General features: G+C 40.7%; 1 protein-coding gene across 1 annotated transcript in view; it reads right to left on the reverse strand.

Annotated features, from left to right (window-relative positions):
* The window catches only part of kitlga (kit ligand a), a 33628-nt gene extending 12454 nt beyond the window's left edge, over nucleotides 1-21174 (reverse strand). Inside the window, exon 1 of the mRNA XM_073472703.1 lies at nucleotides 20938-21174. Within this exon, the coding sequence (XP_073328804.1) occupies nucleotides 20938-20952 (15 nt within the window). The 5' untranslated portion in view covers nucleotides 20953-21174. The remainder of the gene's footprint in view (nucleotides 1-20937) is intronic.
* Between the last annotated feature and the right edge of the window lie 1315 nt (nucleotides 21175-22489).

The following is a 22489-nucleotide window of genomic DNA, read 5'->3' on the forward strand; positions in this document are numbered from 1 at the left end:
AAATGGGACCAATCAGATCATGCAATGAACAGTGTGATAGCATGAGAAACACAGCTCAAACAAAGTGCAACAATTACTGATTGGCTGTTTACTGAAATTCTTCTGGGAGCGAGGCAGATGAATATGTGGGTCTTTGAACACATATTTGTGAACTACACTGATGCCACAGGAAATGCCTTGATTCTAAAATAGAAACATTACACTCCTGTAAAGCTGTAGTCAACTAAAGGGAGTTCTGAACGCCAGTTAAGAGACAATAGGCCTTTTTCACAGCTGACATTTTGACCCGTCATCGCAGAAAAAGCAAAGTGTTACTGTTAAATTTAACAATGGCGTCATTCCATTCAAGCGTCTCACTAAGCCGTGCCAGTGCGACAATGAGCCAGCATGCACAATACCAGGACATGGAAACTGAAGCATCTAAATGGCATTCAGCCATTATTCATTTTATTATTTGCACATGTGCTTTTCCTACTGTAACCTGTACATATTTCGTCTGTGTAAAGGGCCTAAAAAGCTTGATAACAATGAGTGTTAACTGGACTATCGTCTGTGGATGCTGAGGTCTAATTTTTGTAGTCTTATTTAACTTTATTTGCTATGGCTTAAGGGCCACTAAAGAAATATAGACTGGGTAAATGATTGAGTTAATGAATAAACGTGAATCAAATACGAAAGTAAAAGTAAATTAAAGTCAGCTCAGCTTCAGGGGTTCTCACCTGCACCATGCCCTAGTAGCACATCACCCTGACACTCATTCATTCTGTCTCGGATCCTGCAGCCCTCTGACATGCCTACACGATGGCAGCCCAGAATCTGCCAATCTTAGTGTTATGAGTTTCTGTCTGCCAAGTGTCCTTGTTTTCCTTGAAAGGCACTATAAAAATGCAAGTTGTTTCAAGGCATCTTTTATACAGATGCCTGAAACTGACAAAGTTTCAGACTACCAGTGAGCTTTCTTCAGAGGCTGCCACACAGCTGGCTCTCACCCAGCTTTGCTGTCAGAAAGGTAGATTTCAGACAACGTCAGAACGGTTGATTGATCTTTGCAGGAAAAAACGATCGAATGTCACATTATTTTACTTCGGGTGGAGCTGCCAAGAAAGCACTTTGCAGTTTGATGTAATTTCGAAAAGAAGATCTTATCATAGCCTGGATGTCATGATCTGAGTGTGTGGTGTGTTGTAATCTGATACAGTTTGCTCCTTCACCAAGTCTGTCAACAGCACTGCTCAGTGACAGATTATGTAGTGATGGTGCCGTTACCAATGGCTGACAGTCATTGACTACTGAGCCCTCTACAATCGTTACATCGTGATTTAGCCAGCTAACATTGTTCCAAGCTTCCTGGTTACAGACACGCAATGCAGAGACGAAGACCCTTATAAACCAGGGCGGGGGTGTTCGGCAGCGGCTTGCCAGACAGGGATGTGAGAGTTAATCTGAGTCCTGTGTGAGTTCAGTTGGTTAGAGTGACAGTGGTGACTACGGTGGTGTGCAAATGAGCAAATCTGGCCTCACGGCATATACACTTAGTAAGCATCCCCCAAAGAACAATGTCACCGTCCATCATGATGTGTCACTGTGGATGTCGTCATATGCCAAATCAGTGGACATGACATCTTTTTGGTCATGTTGCGATCTGCCAAGTCTAGGGTAAGTAAATGAGTATTATTAGGAAGAGTGAGTTTAATGTGGTATATTCATATTTACCTTAAATTCAACGCGGTTACAAATGACTATCAAACTTTGAACAACACAATTTCCAACACAGGGTAGGTGGTATCTTAATAATCTATGATATTTCTGAGAGTTGCTGAGAGTAAGATGGGTTTTGTGCATGATGAATGAAGCCTTCAGGGTAATATGTGAAACTATTGATAACTAGCACGCAGTGTTTTTACAAGTGGGTCCCTGATTTGCCCATTTCATGCCTGCGCATGACAAAAAAAAAAAAAAATTGCACAAACAGGCTAGCAGTGCGATCCCTGCTGTCTGTTTCACACTATTCTGCTGATTGACAGTTGGTGATGGCAGTGAAAAAGACTGCTGGCCAGCAAACAATAACACATCCATGTTTGCAATGCACAGATTAAAAAGTATTTCTAAAAATTGGCAAATGTTCTAGCCTCTAACCCTAGCCCTAAATGTTCACACCTAAAGGAGACACACAATGCCTTTTAGTACTGAATGTAAACATACTTTTTGTTTTTTTATAGGGAAACGCCACGAAGGAAATCGGGAACTACTTGGTGCTGAAGACAGTTCTGTCCCATGGTTGTAGGCCTGTGATCTGTCTCTCCCACTTTGCTGCCTAATAGAGCTGCACCCGTTTACCGTCCATTAACAGCTGCCGTTCATTTGGCTGACCTCCTACCTCTCCTCTGCTCTGTGCCAGTCAGACCACATTATGCAATGGACCCACAATCCCCCTCTTAATAGAGATTAGGGTGAGCCCAACCCAAAACAACTCAGCAACCTTGAAAGTGAACCTCCTCTTTTGTGAATAAAGCTTTAGAGTGTTTCACAAATGGGACTGAGTGAAAGGGATCAAAAGATCATAGTGAGCTGAGCCATGTCTAATCTCCAGGCACTTCGACCAGTGCAACAGGATTTTGCTGTTTAGTTTATTTAAGCAAGAGTTAGATGACCCATGCTTGCTCCTTTGCAGCAACATGTTGTCTCTATCTAATCTATCTCACAGTTGCAAACATTCATACTTTCACCTCCTACATTTTCCCTGCCAGTTTGGCTAATCAGATCTGTCATTTTCAAAATCTTCAAGGCAGAGTCCTCCTCCCACGTTCCTCCTGTTACTATATATTTGTCAAACAGAGCCACAACAGGAAGAGAATTGAACAATGATCCATCAGCAGCAGGAAAGGCCGAAGGAAAAGCGCCATGTAAAGGGCAGATGGGATGTAATTCAATTCTGCAGAGCTTCCAGTGCTCGCCAAAACTATCAGTCTTCAGATGACAGATTGGGGTGATAAGCAAGCAATGTTTTATTGTACAAATGTGTAATTTATCAGTTATTCCTCAACCTCTGCATGCCATGAACTACATTTGTACAGGTTGGTATGAAATCGGAGATGGCCCTACAGTAAGGTCAGAGATTTTGCATGTAGTCAAGTTGAAGTAAAAGTTGTTCAGTGGAGCCAAACCTGAAGATTTTCCCCCTGAATCATGATAGATTCCACTATATTCTCTCTTTTGTAAGAATTAAAGGAAGCAATGCACATGATGCTGATATCGAAATCAACAATGGGATCTTTGTCTTCTTCAAAACATGAGGGCTGATTTGATCTTAAAAAACTGTTATTTTAAACTGGCAATAGACAAGTTCTTTGCTTTTACATTATCATTATGAAGTAAATGTTGATACACGATGTGATGGCTATAACAACAAAATGGCACCAATAGCATTTAGATTGGTTCCCTTGATGCCCTTTAGGATACAATTTTGTCTGTCCTGTACACAAAATCTCAAATGGCTGACAGTTCACACCGTTTTTTCCTGTTTTGTTGGTAGTTATGACTGAAGAAAATGGAAATTATTCAGTATTTGCGACAGCGGCGGCTACAATAAAACCATTTGGAAATGCTAAATGCGGCGGAAGTTGTCTTTTTTCATTTTAATTTACCAGGATAGCAAAATACCAAAGCCATAAACAAACTTAATTCACTGACAGTTCCTGGTTGGCAGCTCATTCCACTTGTTCTATGTTGACAGTAATTACGATTCTGAAGAAAACAATCTATGCAGTTACCCTTGCAACAGCTGTGCCAACAATAACACCATCAGGACAATCTCAGGTGATATTGCAACTCACTGACAGTTCCTTTGTAATAATGCAACTGCTGCAAATACTTAGATGTGTTGTATATCCCCTTCCTCAGGCACACATTTGTTTTCAAAGCCTGAACTGACTCAATGAGAAAAAATGTGTATGCACTTGTTCTTGTCTAGTCTGAGCTGACACATGGAAGCTTGGCTGTTTTTTCAGTACCTGGGCTGTATTAAAATATATCCCATAGCTACAGATGAATGAAAATGAATGAATTTTGTGTCACAGTTCAGCAGGTCAAAATCCTAGTTTTAGTCTTTAGGGGACGATGCAGGTTTACGGTTTTTTTAAAAAGGTCACCAGATAAACAGCTTTTTAAATTTCGCCTCAAGTTGCATCAAAGCACCAGGGCTGACTGTTTACATTCATGTATGTCATGGCCCTAAAGACACTTTCACTGGATGTGGTTTCAATGAATGGGAATTTCACTCAACACTGTCCCTGACACTACCTTGCTTTATCCCTGCAAAGTTTGTTTAAAGTATGAGTCAGTAGGTGGTGGCCGCTAATGCCCTCAAATGTCAAACAAACCAGATCAGACAGCAGATTAAATGATATCCTCTCCATACGGCCTGGGATTCAATGAAAGCATAATAATAAAACAAGAAAAAGAAAATGACAGTTGGGTTCAGTCAGAATCCTCCTGTCATCTTGACACAAAGTCAACGAAAGAAGAGCTGTCACTCAAAACTCTACCACTCCTGAGCTATAGATCGAATCACAGTTTGGGCTTGCTATGACATTACCCACGTTGGTCCCACGTTGTCAGACGTTTGTCTTCCTTCCTAATCGATTTCATTTTGAAGAAGAAGGTTCAACAAAACTACATGCAAACATTTACAGAAAATCAAGGATGGTTCTCTCTACATGTGCACTGAATGCAGGCTGTAGAGATAAGCTGGTAAAGGGGTAAAATGTTCTGAACACATCTGCTCTCCTCACGCATGAAAGCAGAGAAGGTATGACTGGCTAGCAGAGCTCCTAACTGAAATTCACATCATTTGCTGTCGTCCCTTCAGCTTTATTGTGAGAGTGCGGTCAAGTAAGTCGGCAGTAAACCCAGCAGCATGTGATGTGTGAGTGATGACAGCAAAATTAAAACATTGTCTCCTAGAAATTACTAAAAAATATGTCTTGATGACATTGTGTTGACAAAGTCTGGAGTCTGGAGTCACAGGCGGGTGGTCAGAGTGGACGCTGGGCATAAATATCACCAGTCACCAGTTTTTGGTTAGGTTTAGGCGACAAAAGCACTTTGCTTAAGGTCAGGGAAAGATCGTGGCTTTGGTAAAATGTTGATAAAAAAATCGTATGTCTAGAGTCACTGCTGATTTGTGCTGTATTAAAACAGACCATAATCTTTCCCAAACCTTAACCAAGTGCTGCCAACGCCTAAACACCTCAGTTTCAATGAATTTCTTATAGATGCGTTCATTATTCACAATTTTTGACTTGCCAGGTACATCAGTTAACCTATCTTTAATGGAAAGCCTGGTTCTGTCTGCAGTATGTCACCTCCAAAGAGCATTTGTTCTTGCAAATTGGTTGTATATAAACATAATTTCTTGGAGACAGGACTCCATATCAGCAGCCTTTCTCTGGGTCTTTATGAGACAGATTGACACGCATGAAACAAGCAAACTGAGAGCTACTAATGTTACAGGGGCTGCAAGTTCTGACGGCGAGCTGGAGGTTCAAATCTCACTGGAGCTCTTGGTGCTGACAAGCTGTGAAGCGACGTCCCGAAACACTTGTGAACAGATTTTCAGAAAATTTGGTGGGCAGATGGGCCTTAGGGAATGAAACTACTGATAAGATTTTGATGGTTCTCCAGATCTGACAATTCTGTTTAGATCTGCTTCCAATCACAGCTTGTGCAGCATTGGATTTGGTTTGCACTCTCCCAGGGAGCTTTTAGTTTTTAAACCCTACGACACGAAGAAATGTCTGACTCAATAAGTATTAAAGAAAATGTCATGAACAGTCACTTTGTGCAATTCAATATTTTACCGTTTCATTTAACCATTAAAACATGGCAGCGAGTAACATTTTCTTGTGTTTATTTGTATTAACAAATGTGTTAATGTCATTGATGATGAAGTTTATAGCCAAAAAAAAATACCATCTGACATTCATCAACACAAGTATAATTTAATCCTATGATTTATGACCTTGCTCCAAAGGTGATCTGTCCTCCAAGTTTTGTGGAAATCAATTAATATGTGTCTGAGAAGGATGATAAACAGATAAACTGAGGGCCAATTGATTGGATTTACCATCTGCATCCATATTTATTGTACTCCTCTAGAAACAATCTGTCTATCTGATTGGCTTTCACCCACTAGAGGTCCACAGCAGACCTACCATCAAGGATGTCACACAAAAACTTCTGCTGTCTCAGCACCTCCTTGCAAACACTGGCTACCACTGTATGGATCTGTCTGGACTGCTCCTGTTGGACTTTCTACTACCATGTAAAACATCATGTTCTCATGTTCCCTGACCACCATGATGTCAACTGCAGCACTATTGATTGGTTCCATAATGACATTTGCTCTCATGGCAGAGTGACTGCATGCAGTTCAATGGAAAGACACGAGTGAAAGTAAAGTACGCGAAGGCAAAGACAGCACTGCCCAAGAAACCGTGGCCCAGTGACTTCTTGAGCTCACAGAAAACGGGAGGGGATGAGAGAAGATGGAAGGAATAACTGACAAAAGTGGACTTGCAGGTATGTTTACGATGGTATGAGATCAAGCCAGATTTCATTGGTGTACTGACTGTTTGTTCCAAATAAACAGGGACTATAAAAACAGACAACTTTGTGTGAATGACAAGGGTAAAACATTTACATAAAATTCAGTCTCAACACATCTGAACACTAGCCAAACACTGCAAGCTTCACTGGAAGCTAATCTGATTTTAGCCTAGGCTAATCTTAGCCATAAAAGTTAGTACCTGTGCTACCCAAGAAGAAGACATTGGCTTTATATCTAACTATTTCAAGGAATGAAACAATAAAGAAGCACAGAGCTGCAGGCGATAGATTGTTGCAGGGCAAAGTCAACCTTCATTAGGTAAGCGATACCTGTTTACAGGCAGCTCCTGGTGTATTGAAAACCCTTGGCTCTAATATTTATAACAACCTAACTTTTGACCTAGCAACAAGAATCATATTGTTACTGAGTTCCACATGAACGCTCAGTCTGTGCGACTTTTTATTAGACTCATACACATATTGCATACGGCTGTTGAACAGGTGAATACAGAATTGTTCTTATACATTACTATTTACAAGACAAACAGAACAATGGTGTTGTAAGGGTTTTTTTGAGCAGTATTTTGGTGAATATACATGTTTCTAGGACAAATGTAGCATTTGACTCAAAGCTGAAGTTGTACTGGCCCTTTCAAACTGCTTTGTTGTTTCTTAAAACATAAAACTGACCTGACTTGTGAAAGTCATGTTCTGTGTGAAGGTGTAGAAATAACTTTATGTAGAATCCCAGAGTTTTGGGTTGGACATTTGAGTGAAGCATTGCTCTATATGTTATATTAGAGCTCCTCAAATTGCATGTCTATTTGTAATGGGGGTGGGGGGGTGGGGTGGGGCTTCCGTGTGAAGGAATGCTAGCCAGCGTGATTCTGAGAAAAGAAATGTGTTCTTAGCTAACATGCAATGGAAAAGCAATATTGTAAGTCATTTCTCATTGCTGTCATGTATGGGATTAACCTCTGTGGACATGGTGATACATCAACATTTACATTAGGGTTTAAGCAGGTCATGTCAGATTCATGGGCTCGGTCCAATACATCTGGGTTTTTGATTGCTCCATCTTGACCTTCAAGACAATGCTGACAATGGACATTTCTCAAACTTAAGATAAGGAGACTGCACATAGGCCTACTTAGAGTCTATGACTAGACTAAGAGAATTAAATAGAGGTGCAGCCACTTCAGTGTGGTTCACTAAAATAAGTTACGGTAACACTTTATAATAAGTCTAATAATAAATTGTTTAGTTAATCAAACTTTAGTTAACAGGTATTTCACTGATAACAAACAATGAAATGCTTCTATTATGTGTTAAGTGTAAAGAATTATAAACATCAGTTGAAACTTTATAATAAACAGTTGCTTAATAAAAGACTTTTATTGTTTGTTAACAGTTTTATCAAATAGAGATATACCATTTTTTAAATAAGGGTTTTATGAGTGTTACCTAAGTTACAATGCTCCAATGCTACAGTAACCTTCTCATCTTCAAAAAGTAGATATGACTAATGTACTTTGATTTATTTTATCTAAGAAATTCAATATATTCTTGTGGATATAAATGTAGTTTGTCACCTATAAAAAAAAATGCAGCTTGTAAATAAAAGACTGTTGTAATAAATGTACTTCTTGAGGTTAAACAATCTTCACATAATGTTTTCAATATTATAGCAATAATCTGTGCTGCAGTCCACAGAGGAGTATAAAACATGCTGTTATGAGACCGAGAAGCACGGCTGAGCAATGGTTCCCATCTTATCGGGAGATGTCTTCCTTCAACAGGGAGGTAGATGGGAAAACATTTTGGTCGGAGAACACCAGCGGAAAAACAAACACATCTTGTTTCTGGAAGGTTCAAAAACGCTCATGGACTCCAACACACAGCCGAGCCAAAAACATCAATAAACAACAAGGCTTCAGTGAGAAAAGTGAGATGACTTCAACTTCATTTGAATGTTTGCCTGACACTCTCTGGGTGACCTTGTGAGGCTGCAACCCAGGCAGCACTGACAAGGAATGAAATTATTTCCCATGCTGAAAACAGTCCCAATTTACAGCAGGAACACAGAAAACGATGCTCTTAAAGCAAATAAGCCCCACTTTTACGCCTACACCGGCAGAATCAGCTGATATCATACCAAAAGAGCTGAATGGTCAGGTGAAACCCTCCAAAGTAAAGCCCTCTTGTTCATCATTGTAAGGTGCATTATGGCTCTCGAAGGCCTGGGCCTGCTCTCCCCCATCATGTTGATGCTGAGGATGATTACCCCCGTCTCATTTTCCACCACCACTTTGAACCCGAGGCATCATTAGCTGAACAGGCTCTCCAGACCGCCGGCCTCGTGGCCCTCTTAACCACATAATCTCATAAAAGCAGAACACAGGACCTTGCATGACATTAGTCCTCCATGGCAACATGCAGCCTGTCTTGTCCGAGAGATGGTTATTTTATCCTAATCTTTTGTCAAGATCATTGTTTTGAAATTCAGCGTGTAATATTAGTTCCCATGTTTCATAATAGGGATTAAAACAGGGCAGATGTGAAGGCTGTGCAAAGAAATTACCGGGCTGCTATTGCTGTCCAGATGTTATAGAGTTGATCCAGGCAAAGGTTGACCAAAGGTTTTTAGATCATTGTTTCATTCATTTGTTTATTTTTGTTTTATTTTGATAGTATTTTGCTGTTTGTGTTGGGATTATTCAAATAAAATAATCATATCAAACAGTTATTTTGCAAAGACAAACATTCATTGTTCAGCACTCCCACTGTGTTCCCAGAAAAATTGTGAAATTTATCCATCCCCCCCAACTGCTGAAATGTTTACGATATTTGTTGTTTATGACACAGTTTGCAGCAGTCAGTACTTTGTATATGGTGCCAACATTTTCTACTGCTTCATGCTGATTAAATCATGTTTCTCTCCCACACTGTACTGGGAAAAAATCGACATGTCACAAGCCACCAGCAAGGAGCTCCGTCACATTCACGTGTCAATATTTAACATCTAAATGAATGAACGGCACAGAAAAAAGGCCTCAATACTCAGGAACCAAAGACCATAAAAAGCTCAAAGATAAGACTATCAACAGCTGCCTAAGTACTGTGATTACTCTGTGTTGAGCCTTTAATGTGTCACACATTACCGCCAGCATTATGCAGTTAACACCAACTCCGTTACATATTAAAATATTACTTGTTAAATGTATGTTCAGATCATCAAATAGTACAGCAAATAACAAAGACTTGAAACCTAAATTTGACATGCGCTTGATTTTCAAGCGACTATGGCTCACTTACTTGAGAATCGAATTAGCATCTGAGAACATTCAGTCTGCGGCTGCTGCAGCTGTCTGCTGAGGTGCACTTACAGCTTGTGGTACTAACAAAATACACTTCAAGGTAATAGAGAGGAGCCAGACAATGACGCAGTTGTGCAGAAGCTTTGGAGGCTTTTCTTGGAAGTAAAGACTGTTGCACTCTTCACAATTATCTCTAGATGAACATGGTGATTTTTGTGTATTACCAAAACATGACACGGCGTTATCTATGAAATTTCAAATTGACCAATGAAAGATTCTTTTACAGACGATGACTAGCAAATAGGGATGCATTTAAACTATCCTTTTCTTTCCAATACCTAAGCATAACCTGATACACCCCTCCACTCAAAGACAATAGGTTTTTTGACTAAGTTTTTGGTGAGATAAGGTCTATGGTTAACACAAACTAAAAAGATTTTCACATTTTGTTCTATGACATAAAATCCATTGGTAAATACCATACCTGTTAATTTTAAAGCTTTTAAAATGTCTCTTAAAAAGGTGGTTGCTAACAACCATTTGAGACAACAAAGGTCATCAGGGATATTAAATGTCATCACACCGAAACCAGAGACTCACCTATTCACTAGTCCATCTTTAAAGGCAGACTCTAGTTTCAAACTATTCTAACTTTCAAATCCAAAATTCAATGGAAGAATCCCATTGGCTTTTTTGTTGAGGGAACCAGGGCGAACAGCTACCTCACTGCATGGCACTCATTAGGATGAGTTTGAACATTTTGTGCACCTGGGTCTTTTGTGGTGTCACAAGTTGAGTAGACAGCTGGAAACTTTACAGTGACATTGATGAGGAAACTTTCTTTCATATGGATCTGGCTGAGACCCAATCCCCACATTACAGTATAACATATACCTCAATGCATGGAATTAATTGAAATAAGTAAGACAATATTTTGCATGAGGGATGTGCTAAAAACTGCTGGCAGCCTGCAGGGACTAAGTGATAGAAACAATGATTGTATAAAGACATTCATGAAGAAACTGTATTCAGTATGCTTCTGGCTGATACCTGATTTGTGAATAGGGTCAGTAGCTGGCTGAACTTGGGCCAGCAGATTAGATCGGTGCGTCCCTACTTGCAAAAGGCTGAATGCTTGAAGGGCAGATCGGCAAAAAAGGGAACAAATGTAGGAGAGATAAACAGTGTGAGACATGAGTGAATGCATTACTGAAGAAGAATGCGAGATATAGACCAGAAGTAATGTGAGGAGCATGCTGGATGATTGCACGTGGAAAGATGGCCTCCACTTGTTTGTCTGCCCTCTCTGTAAAGCTACATATTACCGACACCTGGACCGACAGGTGCAGAGATCATGTGGGCTGAGATCAATTAAACCATTGCTCACAATTACCAGTAAGGTGCCACACATACTGTAGCTGTAGCTAATGGTACACTATAAGGTGCTCTGAGCAACAGAGAAATGGCTCATTTAATACAACATGACAGCAACAGTTTGTTTTGGGTGACTAAGCGCTCTGGGGAAAAAACAGGAAACAAGAAAACTTTTTCAAATGTTTTAATGAGATGAGTCCTCACCATGGCTTTAGTGGGAAACTTGAGAGAACTCCCTTGTGCTAAACAGTGGCTTTCAAAGATGAGTCGCGGCCCTTTAACCAAATATTAATATGAGTGACGAATAGAGGATTAGAGGTTTGGGGTCAGCAAAGGAAATGATGTGAACGGGGAAGAAAAACAGTCCAGAGTTGCTATTCTGCTATTTTCAGGGACGGACACAAGACCCCCATTTCAAACTTGGAACACATTAGTGTCCTGTTGTCCTTTCATGCAGACTTTCTACTGACATTTGTTGTTTGAGATGAAGCAGAAGCTTAATCAGATTAGACTTGTCCTTAGAGCCCTGTGTGATTAAAGAATGATGGCCCTGGTTATGTCAATTTACTGGACGGACAATCGCTCTTTCACTGCAAGAAGTGCTGTCTTTCTCATGAGTGAACCCAGCCGTAATTTACTCAAATAAATAGTTGCCTCTTTATGTTGACATGTTGACTTGAACTGCTGATGCTTTGATTGCAATCAAGTCGTCTCCTTGGTGTCCAGCAGGAAATCTGATCTCCCTACTGAGAGCAACTTTGAAAGCGGGAGGATCAAGATAAAGTGTTGTTTTCCTTGAAAAGAAAAGGCGCTATTTTATGTTCTCCTTACAGTCTCTTTATTTAGTCGTATAACTTACTGTGTCAACAAATAACTGCGAGCAGGGATCTGGTTAATATGCACTAACTGCAGGAGGGGAATTTGGCCTGGACAACAAGGAAGAAAGTTGAGTTGTGCAATCAGGGTTTTTTTTTTCATTGATGCCCTGCCAATTTTTTACCTTCACAATTCTCACCCACAGCTCAGCTAATTCTCACCCACAACGTGCAAAAAAGGTACTGAACTGTAAAAAATCCATGATTCCGTTTCCTCGATCCCACAAGATGCAAACAATGGTGCTGCTGATAAACAACATGTGCTTCTACTTTGTTTTGGTTATGAATGAAACCGTGACTGATAGAGAAGAAGGGAAAGTGCCACCCACTTAACAAATACCTTATCAAGAGGAAGGCAGTTAGTAGAGTTCAGAGCTCCACCAGGTGTGTCTGGGGGCATGTGGGTGAGTAGGGAGTGCAAGGAAGCTGTGAGTCTGGAGTGAATGCATTGAGATCAGTGGCATGCAATGCAATGTAAAATATTGCTCTCAAAGGGAAAATATCATCCAACGAATCCGCCAACACTAACGTGACAAGATTCCAAAATGAATGAGTTGTTGATCCCCGCAGACCTGCGTAGATAAGAGGAGTACAAACTGTGAATCACTGCAGTCACAAGTGCATCACAAGTCCTCGAGCATACAGTCATAAATGTGCACAAAAAATTATGGGCGACTAGGTCCACTAGTTCAGCTGCGGACAGATACACACACACACACACACACACACACACACACAAACACAAACACAAACACAAACACAAACTTATCAGTTACAAGATATTTTTTGGTTTCTGTTGCCTACTGAAACTTTCAGCAAGAAGAAATTGTTGGCAATTTACGTTTCTGCAAACCATGAACACGTTCAGAATTTGTACATGTTATGTTTTTTTTTAAAGACATTTTCCGAACCCTAACCAAGTAGATTTTGTGCCTAAACCTAACCAGAGCATAAGCACAGTACTATCACAACATTAAGTACATTTGCAACATACAGAAATGTGAAGTTTCAACATGTCTTTGGTTTGCAGAAACGTACACTGCGAATATTTGTTCTGGCATTTGAGAATTTTGTCTTCTTTTGTTAAAAAAATTGGAAGTATGAAAACACATATAGTGGTTGAGTATTGTGAGTTGTACATAAATTGCCCTTTGAATTTGCACCACACTTAAAATATTCTTGTTGCTGCAGTAAAGGTCCAGATCAGTCACACTGAAGCTGACAAAAATTGCATTTAACGGCCCTTAAAACCACAGAGACAGTTTTCAGTAAACTGCACAACATCTCAAGCTTAAAGCAATTTGGTTAAAACCCATGTACACTTCAATAATGTTTCTTAGAAACTGTGTGACTCATTTCTCTGTGTTTTTTAACTGTATCAACTGTCTCCTCATCCGGACTTGGGGATGAACTGACCATGTGCAAACTCTAATTTCTGAACATGAAGATGCACTATTTATACGGAAATGAGACAAAACCCATCTCAATGCCCTCCAGCACCAAATGTTCAGTCAGATGCACACTGGGATGGCTCATTGCTTAAGATGACTCTGTGCTTGTTACAATATCCAGAGGTCCTGCATGCCTACAGGACCTCAAGCTACCGTTAATTATTTGAGTTTACATGAGAGAGACCCGAGGCAATAAAAAGAGCCTGAATACAGCACGACCACAAGACGGTGAGTGTGCTCATTAAATTTGATGTTTCCTTGCAGAAAGGATAGTTAATCCACACATCACTTCAGTGTGCTTCAGATGTCATCAACTTATTTTGTGTAAGCAGGCTGCTGCTGCGAAGAAGGGAAGCCTTTTAGATGAAAAAAAAACAAATAATCATTCTCAATCCTGATTAAGTAAACATAATTAACCCTCTAGGGGGTTTTAAATTCAGAACTGTCAGGTCTGTGCTTTTACCGTAACATTATATCCAGATGTTACAATCTACTGCAGCCTTGCTAGGCCAAATGAGTCACAGTAGGAGAGCTTATCCTCACACTCCATCAACATTTCTGGTAACTTTAAACAGAAAGGGTGTGAGGCTTACATCCACAGCTCACTGAAAATACTAGATGCATCTACACTGCAGTCAATAATTTGAATGATTTAGTCACCTGTTCATTAATTGTTTTACTTCATAAAGAATTGATTAATGGTTTAGACTAAATTGTTGTAATTTGCCAGTGCCCTCAGTGGCGCTCCGATCACAGCGCCAAAACCCTAAGATATGTGATTACCAACATAAAACAGAGAAAACAAGAAAATCGCATTTGAGAAGCTTTTTTTTGGTAAATGTTCAATGTTGGTCAAGCCTGTAAATCAGCATTGCAGTCTGAAAAACACTGGACATAGAAATGTCTCCCTTTCAATATGAACAACACACAGCAATCTAGAATTCTACAGCAATGAAGAATTTAAAGGGTACTCCATTGAGATTTAAGACACTCGTGAATCATGCAAGGCCAGAACATCAATTGATTTCTACATTTATATCTTTATATGTTGTATATTCCACTCAAATATAATGTTAGAAATGTAGAGTATTATAGCAAGTAGGAAGTGATTTGAGACACGGTCCTGAGGGTTCAGAGGAGAGAAAATGAGAGGCTGCCATGTAAAGTGCTGACAAATACATTGCAGCAGCTTCTGGTTCACACCATCCATGTGACAGTGATTTCCCCTCTAATGTTTGCACGACACCCACTTCATGCGCCTTTTGAACTGAGACAAGCCCCAACTGAGGCCTTATAAATCTCTGAACCGATCAAACCGGTCACTTCCAGCCTGCACAGCGGGTTGAGAAGGCCTGCAGGAGCTCTTGACTGACAGGGCTCAGTGTGTAGTGGTTCATGGTTCAGTATAAACATTGCTTCTTTAAATTCCGTATGTTTTCTTTCTCCTGGCTGACTTTATATACATATTACAAAACTCTTTACCAACCAACCATGCAAAGATAAGCACTCCCATTATCTCATATGACACATTTCAAACGATTATCTCTCCGCGGTCATATACTCCAAACATCACAGAAATCTACCGCAGCTACACACCAGGGTTTACAAACAGGCAATACTTTCACCCAAAGACACACCTCCTTTAAGGCAGGGCTAAGATTAGACTGGGCACCAGTGACTGCAGATGGGCCTCTCTGGATCAGTACCCTGAATGTCTTGTTGCTGCAGAAGCAGAAATAAAACATCAAATGCTCTGACACGAGGCCTGGGCTCTCTGACAAAAGAAAATCCTATAACTCAATTGTTTGTTGCATTTATGGATTCTGCATGGTTTAAAAAAAATGTGTTTTTTTTTTTTTTTTTTTCCACAAGGGGAAAGCCAACGTTTAAGATTGTGACTGGACAAAGCTCAAAAGCTAATTATGACACTTTCCACAAATTATTCTGCTTTTTAATTTTTTGTCTATTTTTTTTATATTTGTTATACAGGTTCTTGTAAATGTTTAAGGCCTTCAAAGTTAAAAAGCCACGCAAATGGGAGCTCTACTCTCCCATGGCAAACACTGCTCCTAAAGTGCCCGGAACCCCCTTATCAGAAGTCCCGCCTCTGATTCCATGACTTCTTGACATCACAATAGCTGTGTCCAAATTCAGGGGCTACATCCTTCGAAGGGCCCATTTGAAGGCCAATTACGTCACAACGCTGCGCGAAGGCTGTCCAAATTCAAACGCACCCCACACCGCTACCGCTACTATCCTTTGCGGCCTCCCATATCCCAAGATTCTTTGCGCGCCACTGCTCAGTCCCGAAAAAGAACAGGGAAAGCAAGAAAAATGGCGACATCAAGTGGCGCAGACTTGACATTTAAATGTAAGTATTGGGTTTATACTCGGTTTTTACTCATTTGAACATCCAACGCCAGATATGTTAAACTTCAGGGGACTTGGAAAACCTCCAAATTTTAACTTTCAGTTAAAATACGTGACGCTGGTAATGCATTAGCATACGGCATAAATTAGCATTATGGCGTTGGAAGTAAAGCCTTAAAAGCCTTCACTTTCAAAATGTTGTTTCAAAAACCATAAAATCCATTAAATCAAACATTTTTAGTCAACTTCGCGGTCCTGGGCGGCAGAAATTGTGACGTAAGGGTAAGGGCGGGAACATCTGGTGACGCAACCAGGAAATACTCCGAAGGCTAGACCGTCCCATTTAACAACGGTTGACGCGGCCTTCGAAGGTCCCTCCGAAAGACTCGCCTTCGAAGGATGCAGCCCCTGAATTTGGACACAGCTAATATGTCACCATGTCACCAATTTATGTCTATATTCATGGAAGAAGTGACGCTAACTGGAAGCTGAAAACACAACAAAGTCGACCGGAGGCATGGTGAGCTGTGCTGGCTCAGGCATGTGTGAGCTGACCAACCAGAGCAGACTTGGTACTCAGGAGGGGGGGACCTTAAAGAGACAGGAGCTAAAGCAGAGCATTTCAGAGGGGGAATACAGTGCTGTTTTACTGGACAGTATGAGAAAACTGATGTGTTTTTTTTTCAGCATTAATACATGTAAACCTATTCTTGTAGTTATCCAAATTTGATCTGAGTTTGATTGACCATATTTTCTATGATTTGATGATTTGCCTTCCTGCTGAACCACACAGCAACCCTGTGAATCTCTCGGTCTTTAACCGAGCTGTAAAAAATGAATTTAAAAAAAGAACATAGTATTAAGACTAACATAATAAGTCACTTTTCAGTTTCAGAAAGCACACTCTGTTCAGCTGTGGCTGTGGAAGTTTGTGGTGTCCCAAAAATAGAAAAACAAATTGGCTCAGTTTCTACCAAGTGTTGTGTTTGTCCTGTTTTAATCGAGATGGTGCAAATGAGGTTAGAGTCCAGCATCTTCGGTCAAAATCAGCTGTATGTGCCAAAACACAGAGCATCTTTTATAGATTTTCCATTTCCGTGCTGAACAGAGCCAGCTTTGTCATCTAAAACATCACCGTGCTTGATGAGAATCTCTGCTGTTAGAAGAAGGATATTAGTGTTTGGCTGGGATCTAAAAATTCTAGACCTCATCCTCAATATTCCAATACACTCTAAATTAATTAACCGTTTAATTCATACTCCATTAAGTAATCAGACTTGGACATGGAAACAAGTTGAAACAAGTTGTACAACCAAACCAAATGAATTTAGCTTTACCAATAACGTGACCCTGGAGATCAATGTGACTGAACCTCTTCAACCCGACACAACCTCTGCCAGGTCGATCCTTACAGAGAGACAGCGTAACTGTCGACATGTTAAAACCTTCCTGCACAGAAGCGTTGTTCAAACCCACAGACTTTAACTGGAAGTCTGAATTATATGATTGCCAGAAATGTATTTGTTGAGCTGAGCTACACAGAAAAATTATATCCAAGACATCCAACTGTCATCTCATTTAATGCCGCCAAAAAGAAGAGAGAAAGAGAGAAACATCTTGGGTGGGAAAACAAATGTAAGTGGACTACTTGGAACGTTAAGTGACGTTGAAGGGCTGCGATTCAAGTAGTCAAGCTGAGACACAATAATGTGGCAGTGATGGATTAACACAAAGTGAATAACGTGAGGAAAGATGTGCAGACTGACATGAGCTGTGATTAGAACATGACTCACGGGGGCTATTTGATATTCAGCACTGACAAACGAGCATCCATCACTGGTGCGAGCTGCTGATATATCGGTTTAAAGCGAGAGAGGGAATATTTACTGGGCTCCGTTCTTGGCTCCGGTAAGGTGTCATAAATCACCGCTGGTAGCTGACGTTTCCAGATGTGACAGAGGAAATCAAATCGTCCCCGCTCTGCACTGGGTGACCATAGCCACACAGCACTGGAGTGTTACCTTCAGCCGTTAATGTCTTTATTAATCTAATAAAACAAATCATTATCTGGGCACTTGAAAAGCTGATTTAATATTTGTTACATGTGCTTTTTATAATCAAATGTGCATCAAGTGATTCATTCAGCCGTGATTACTGCCAATGTACTTAAGTCACATCAACACCCTCATTGCCACAACGCCTACTTCTTGCATGCTTCCCTGAACATGCAACATAAATCTAATGATGCAGAGCGGCCTGTCTTTTCTTTTCATGCTTTGCACTCTGCGCCTACCTGCATCGTTAAAAAAACGAAACAATGAATATTTCCCGGACAATCAATCATAAAAACGATCTAGTTCACCCAGGGGCCTCCAATGTCACATGCCGGTCCTCAGCAAGCCAGAGGCCAGAACAATAAAGCTGAGGCACACTGAGCATACATTATGTGAGCAGCAGGCCTGTGGTTTTACAGCATGTGTTAGAGCCCGTCTGCTCTGGCTGGACGGCGTGTGTGTATAAATCATCCCCGTGCTTAAATGCTCCAACTGGATGGAAACATGTAACCTGGGCAAATACTTCAAAAACCTGCGAGCTGCACAGTATATCATCACAGAGCTGAATAATGCAAGTATTTTCATACATCTGCGTGTGTGTTCAGGGAGGTCAGAAGAGTGCCACACACACAAGATTTCTCTCTAAACCTCCCACAGCCCAAAGACCTGGGTGACTGGTCTCTTCAACACTGTGCCGGCATCAGAAAACTAGCGCTCCCTACTGGTGTCAAATGTTCTGTGAAGGTGTGAAGGTCTAGACATGCTCTCCCACGTTCTCTCATGCACACACCTCGTGTGCCACAGCTTGCCAGTGAACAGTCACCTCCATTCAAGTGGATCCAAGCTATTTCATTCACAATTTATAACAAGAACCTTGATTAGTTCACTATAAATTAGTATTTTTTACACTTTAAGCCCCTGTGGAAATATGAAAGGAATAAATAGATCACTGCGTCTTTGAGGGAAACACTTTCTTGCATTTTTACAACAGAATCAAGACAGCTAACACAAAAATTGGGATACATCCTCTCCATATTTTCCACATGTGATTATGTGACAGTGTGAAGCACCAGGAGCTGTGGCAAGGACAGTAAATAAAAGATGAAAGGTGTCTGTTCATGCAGCCAGGCACACAGCGCAACTTACTGTATAACTTCATTAAAAAAGCATAAAGGGGACTCAGAATATGATTAACAGCGGCAGGGATGCAGAGATGCCCACCCTTCCTGCAGGAAACTTCAAAGACTTGTATTCCCAGATGCATGTGCACACACACACACATTAACATGCACACACACACACACACACACACACACACACACACACACACACACACACACACACACACACACACACTGTCATATCAATATTAATATGTTTCATGTCCTTTTTTTTTTTTTCAAATCTGAAATAGTGATTAAAAGGAGCTTAAATTGTCAAGCAGAGTGATGTAGAGATTATTCCAAAACCTGAAATGCGCATGGTTCAAACAGCCCGGGGGATGAAATGCAGGTTAAACCTGCCTAAATTTTGTTTGCACGCCTTCTAATGCGCACAACTCGCGCACAATTGTCTTACAAAAATAAATGTAAGAAATTTTCAAATTGCAGAGTTCCTTCGATGGAGATTCACTGTCTTTAAAACCATTTAAAAGGCGTATATGTTTAATAGTAGTTGGTTGCTTTAAGGTGATCACCTGCTGGAACAGATGGAGGATAAAAAACCTTCCAGTGATAAACATGACAGCCGGTGTCTGGAAGAAAAACTGTGCGTAATTTCTAGTTTTTGATGTGTTTGAAATATTACGCGTGGTCGTAAAAGAAGCATTTAGTCTCCAATGTGTGCGTTTTTTGGGTCAGCCACGTCAGAGGCCACAGATTATGGTGTTAGTCACAGAGCCTAAACTGGCCCTGCAGCGCTCTTAGCGCCGGACAGCGGCCGCCCTCACTCCCAAGGTAGGCTGATGAATTGGTGGACAGACGGTTAATGAAAAGGTATTTTAATTATTTAGATGCTTGAATGTGGATTTCAAGCCACAGAGAGCTAAACAGAAATATATTCAGAGAAGCAGTATTCCACACCTTGACCTCACCTCATTTACACCAGCTAATGATTTGTGTCATTCTGGGAAGGCGGATAAATGACGGCGTGCATGTCAAACATGACCAAAAAAAGTCAGTTCCATGTTTGTAAAAAGCAACATCTTTAAGATTTAGAAATCATCAAGCCTGGAGTTACATCTTCGGCTGTACGGATGTCTGCGTAACGAAATCAACACACGCACACACGCACACACACACACACACACACACACACATATATATATAGGCAGAAAGGTGTAAAGTGAGTCCATCAGCCTGTACTGTATCCCCGATTACAAATGCATTAATTCAAAAGAACTGCATAAGTAAGACCGTTACGCAAGGTGCCAGACAGGCGCCGTTAATAGAAACGTATTGATCGGGGAGGCATTAGGTGCGCTGCTCTTCCAACTAAATTAAGAAGACGTGGATGTATGAACTCCAGGTGTATAATTTGTGGACAGATAAAAAAGAAAAGCATGTTGGGAAACGCCGCGTTACGGAAGAAAGCAACACCTTGCCACCACAAGAACCAGAAATCTAACCCCACCGTAGTAAAAGGAACCGCCACCGAACAACTTTGATAGTGCCCGCGCGTAATAGCCGGTTAATTATTACAAGCCGGTTTTGTCTCCTCATAAAACTACACTCAAAACACGATGAGCATTTGTTTTAAAATGTAAAAGGCTTGTGTAAGTTTGACTGCTCGAGAGCAGCGGCAGCAGCAGGGGGAACGTGTCCGGCTGCTCTGCGTCACGCCGCAACGCCAAATTTCCTCAAGTAACAGACAAACACAATCAAGCACTTACTTTTGACTTCTTCATATGGAACGACAGGAGTAAATCCAGTGTGTGCGAAAGCCTATTTTATTTTACTTCTACGGGGAGGAAAGGGGTTGTCATCATCCTGTGTGCACATATCCAATGCCTAAGTCAGCAGTATCCAGTAGAGGAGAAAAAAGCCCCCAAAACAAGAAGAAGAAGAGGAAGGAGAGCGTCAAAAAATGTTGATATCAAACTTTTAACCTTTGCAACCTGCAGGCTAACGGCGTGTGGCATCTAGCCCATCTATCTACAACACAGATCCAGACACTGAGGGCTCGCAGCGGCGGAGCGGGACAGCGCGCAGAGGGAGGGAGTTAAGCCTTTATAATGATGCGTAAAGAGCAGTCAAAGAGCCGCCCTCTGACGAGCCGCGGTATGAAGAGGTTCACTCCAAACCCACCACAGCCAATATAAACAGATGAAACAAGGAAACAGGTTCAGAGCTTCGTGTTGCTGGTTGCTCAATAGTGAGTTTATCGCCCATAGGCTACCAGGTGCTTGTACAAGTCAATTAACCCATTAATAGCCAAAGTTAAAGTCTGAGGCGATGGTTAACATTGTTTTATAATAATGATATAATTAGATCGGATTAAGAAACAATGAAGAAAGTTACTTTTTATGGTTTATTACAGTAGAATACACAGGCAGATCTGATCTTCTTTTTAACTTTTCTTTAAATGTGCTGTCTTCAAATTTGATGCATGTTTGCACACGCATGCAGACACACACATCAGTGCAACAATACATTCAAAATCTTGTAGACCAAAAATGTGAAACATGAGCAGAGTTAGCACATATTCTGCAAATGAACTGTGAGATTACAAAGTTTCAAATAAAACTGAAGCGCTGGGTTTGAGGAAGTGTAATGACAGTTACAGTGTATCAATTCACACCATGATCATATGAAAAACCTTTGAACCGTGAAACAGGGCCTTCCCCTTGTGTGTGTGTGTGTGTGTGTGTGTGTGTGTGTGTGCGCGCGTGTGTGACATTTATTGAATGAGTGACTCAGTAACCGAATGAGTCAACGTGTGTGTGTCACAGCATCTATGGAATAATGGGTATTTTCCACAATAGACCATACGAATTCAATACATTGTAAACAACAGAAGTGAGAAATTAAACCCTGCAATGACTTGTGTGACATGAGTGTTTTTTTTGTGTGCATACACTTAACTGTCTCACATGATCAAAGAGCAACCCAACCACCAGAGTAAATGTTGGCCATGTACGTTGTGATATGTTGCAACATTATGTTTCTTGAGGTTCACTTTTCATTTTCTATCTTTTAGGCACAAAGGGTAGGTAATATTTATAGTAGTAATATTAGTAATAGTAATAGTAGTAATATTTTGGCTTAAATCACCTGTTTTCGTTTCCGCAAACACAGCCGTTGATGTCCCAAGGTCTTGTCAAAAACACCCGGTTTCGTCGCCACATAGACGTGTAGAGTTTGTCCCAAGTTCTCCCTAATAATATCCAGTGGTTTCTCACTTACAAAAGTTGAATTGAACTTGAACTGCGGCAACTTTCTTAA

Source organism: Pagrus major, chromosome 8 (assembly GCF_040436345.1).
Source record: "Pagrus major chromosome 8, Pma_NU_1.0".
Classification (NCBI taxonomy): domain Eukaryota; kingdom Metazoa; phylum Chordata; class Actinopteri; order Spariformes; family Sparidae; genus Pagrus; species Pagrus major.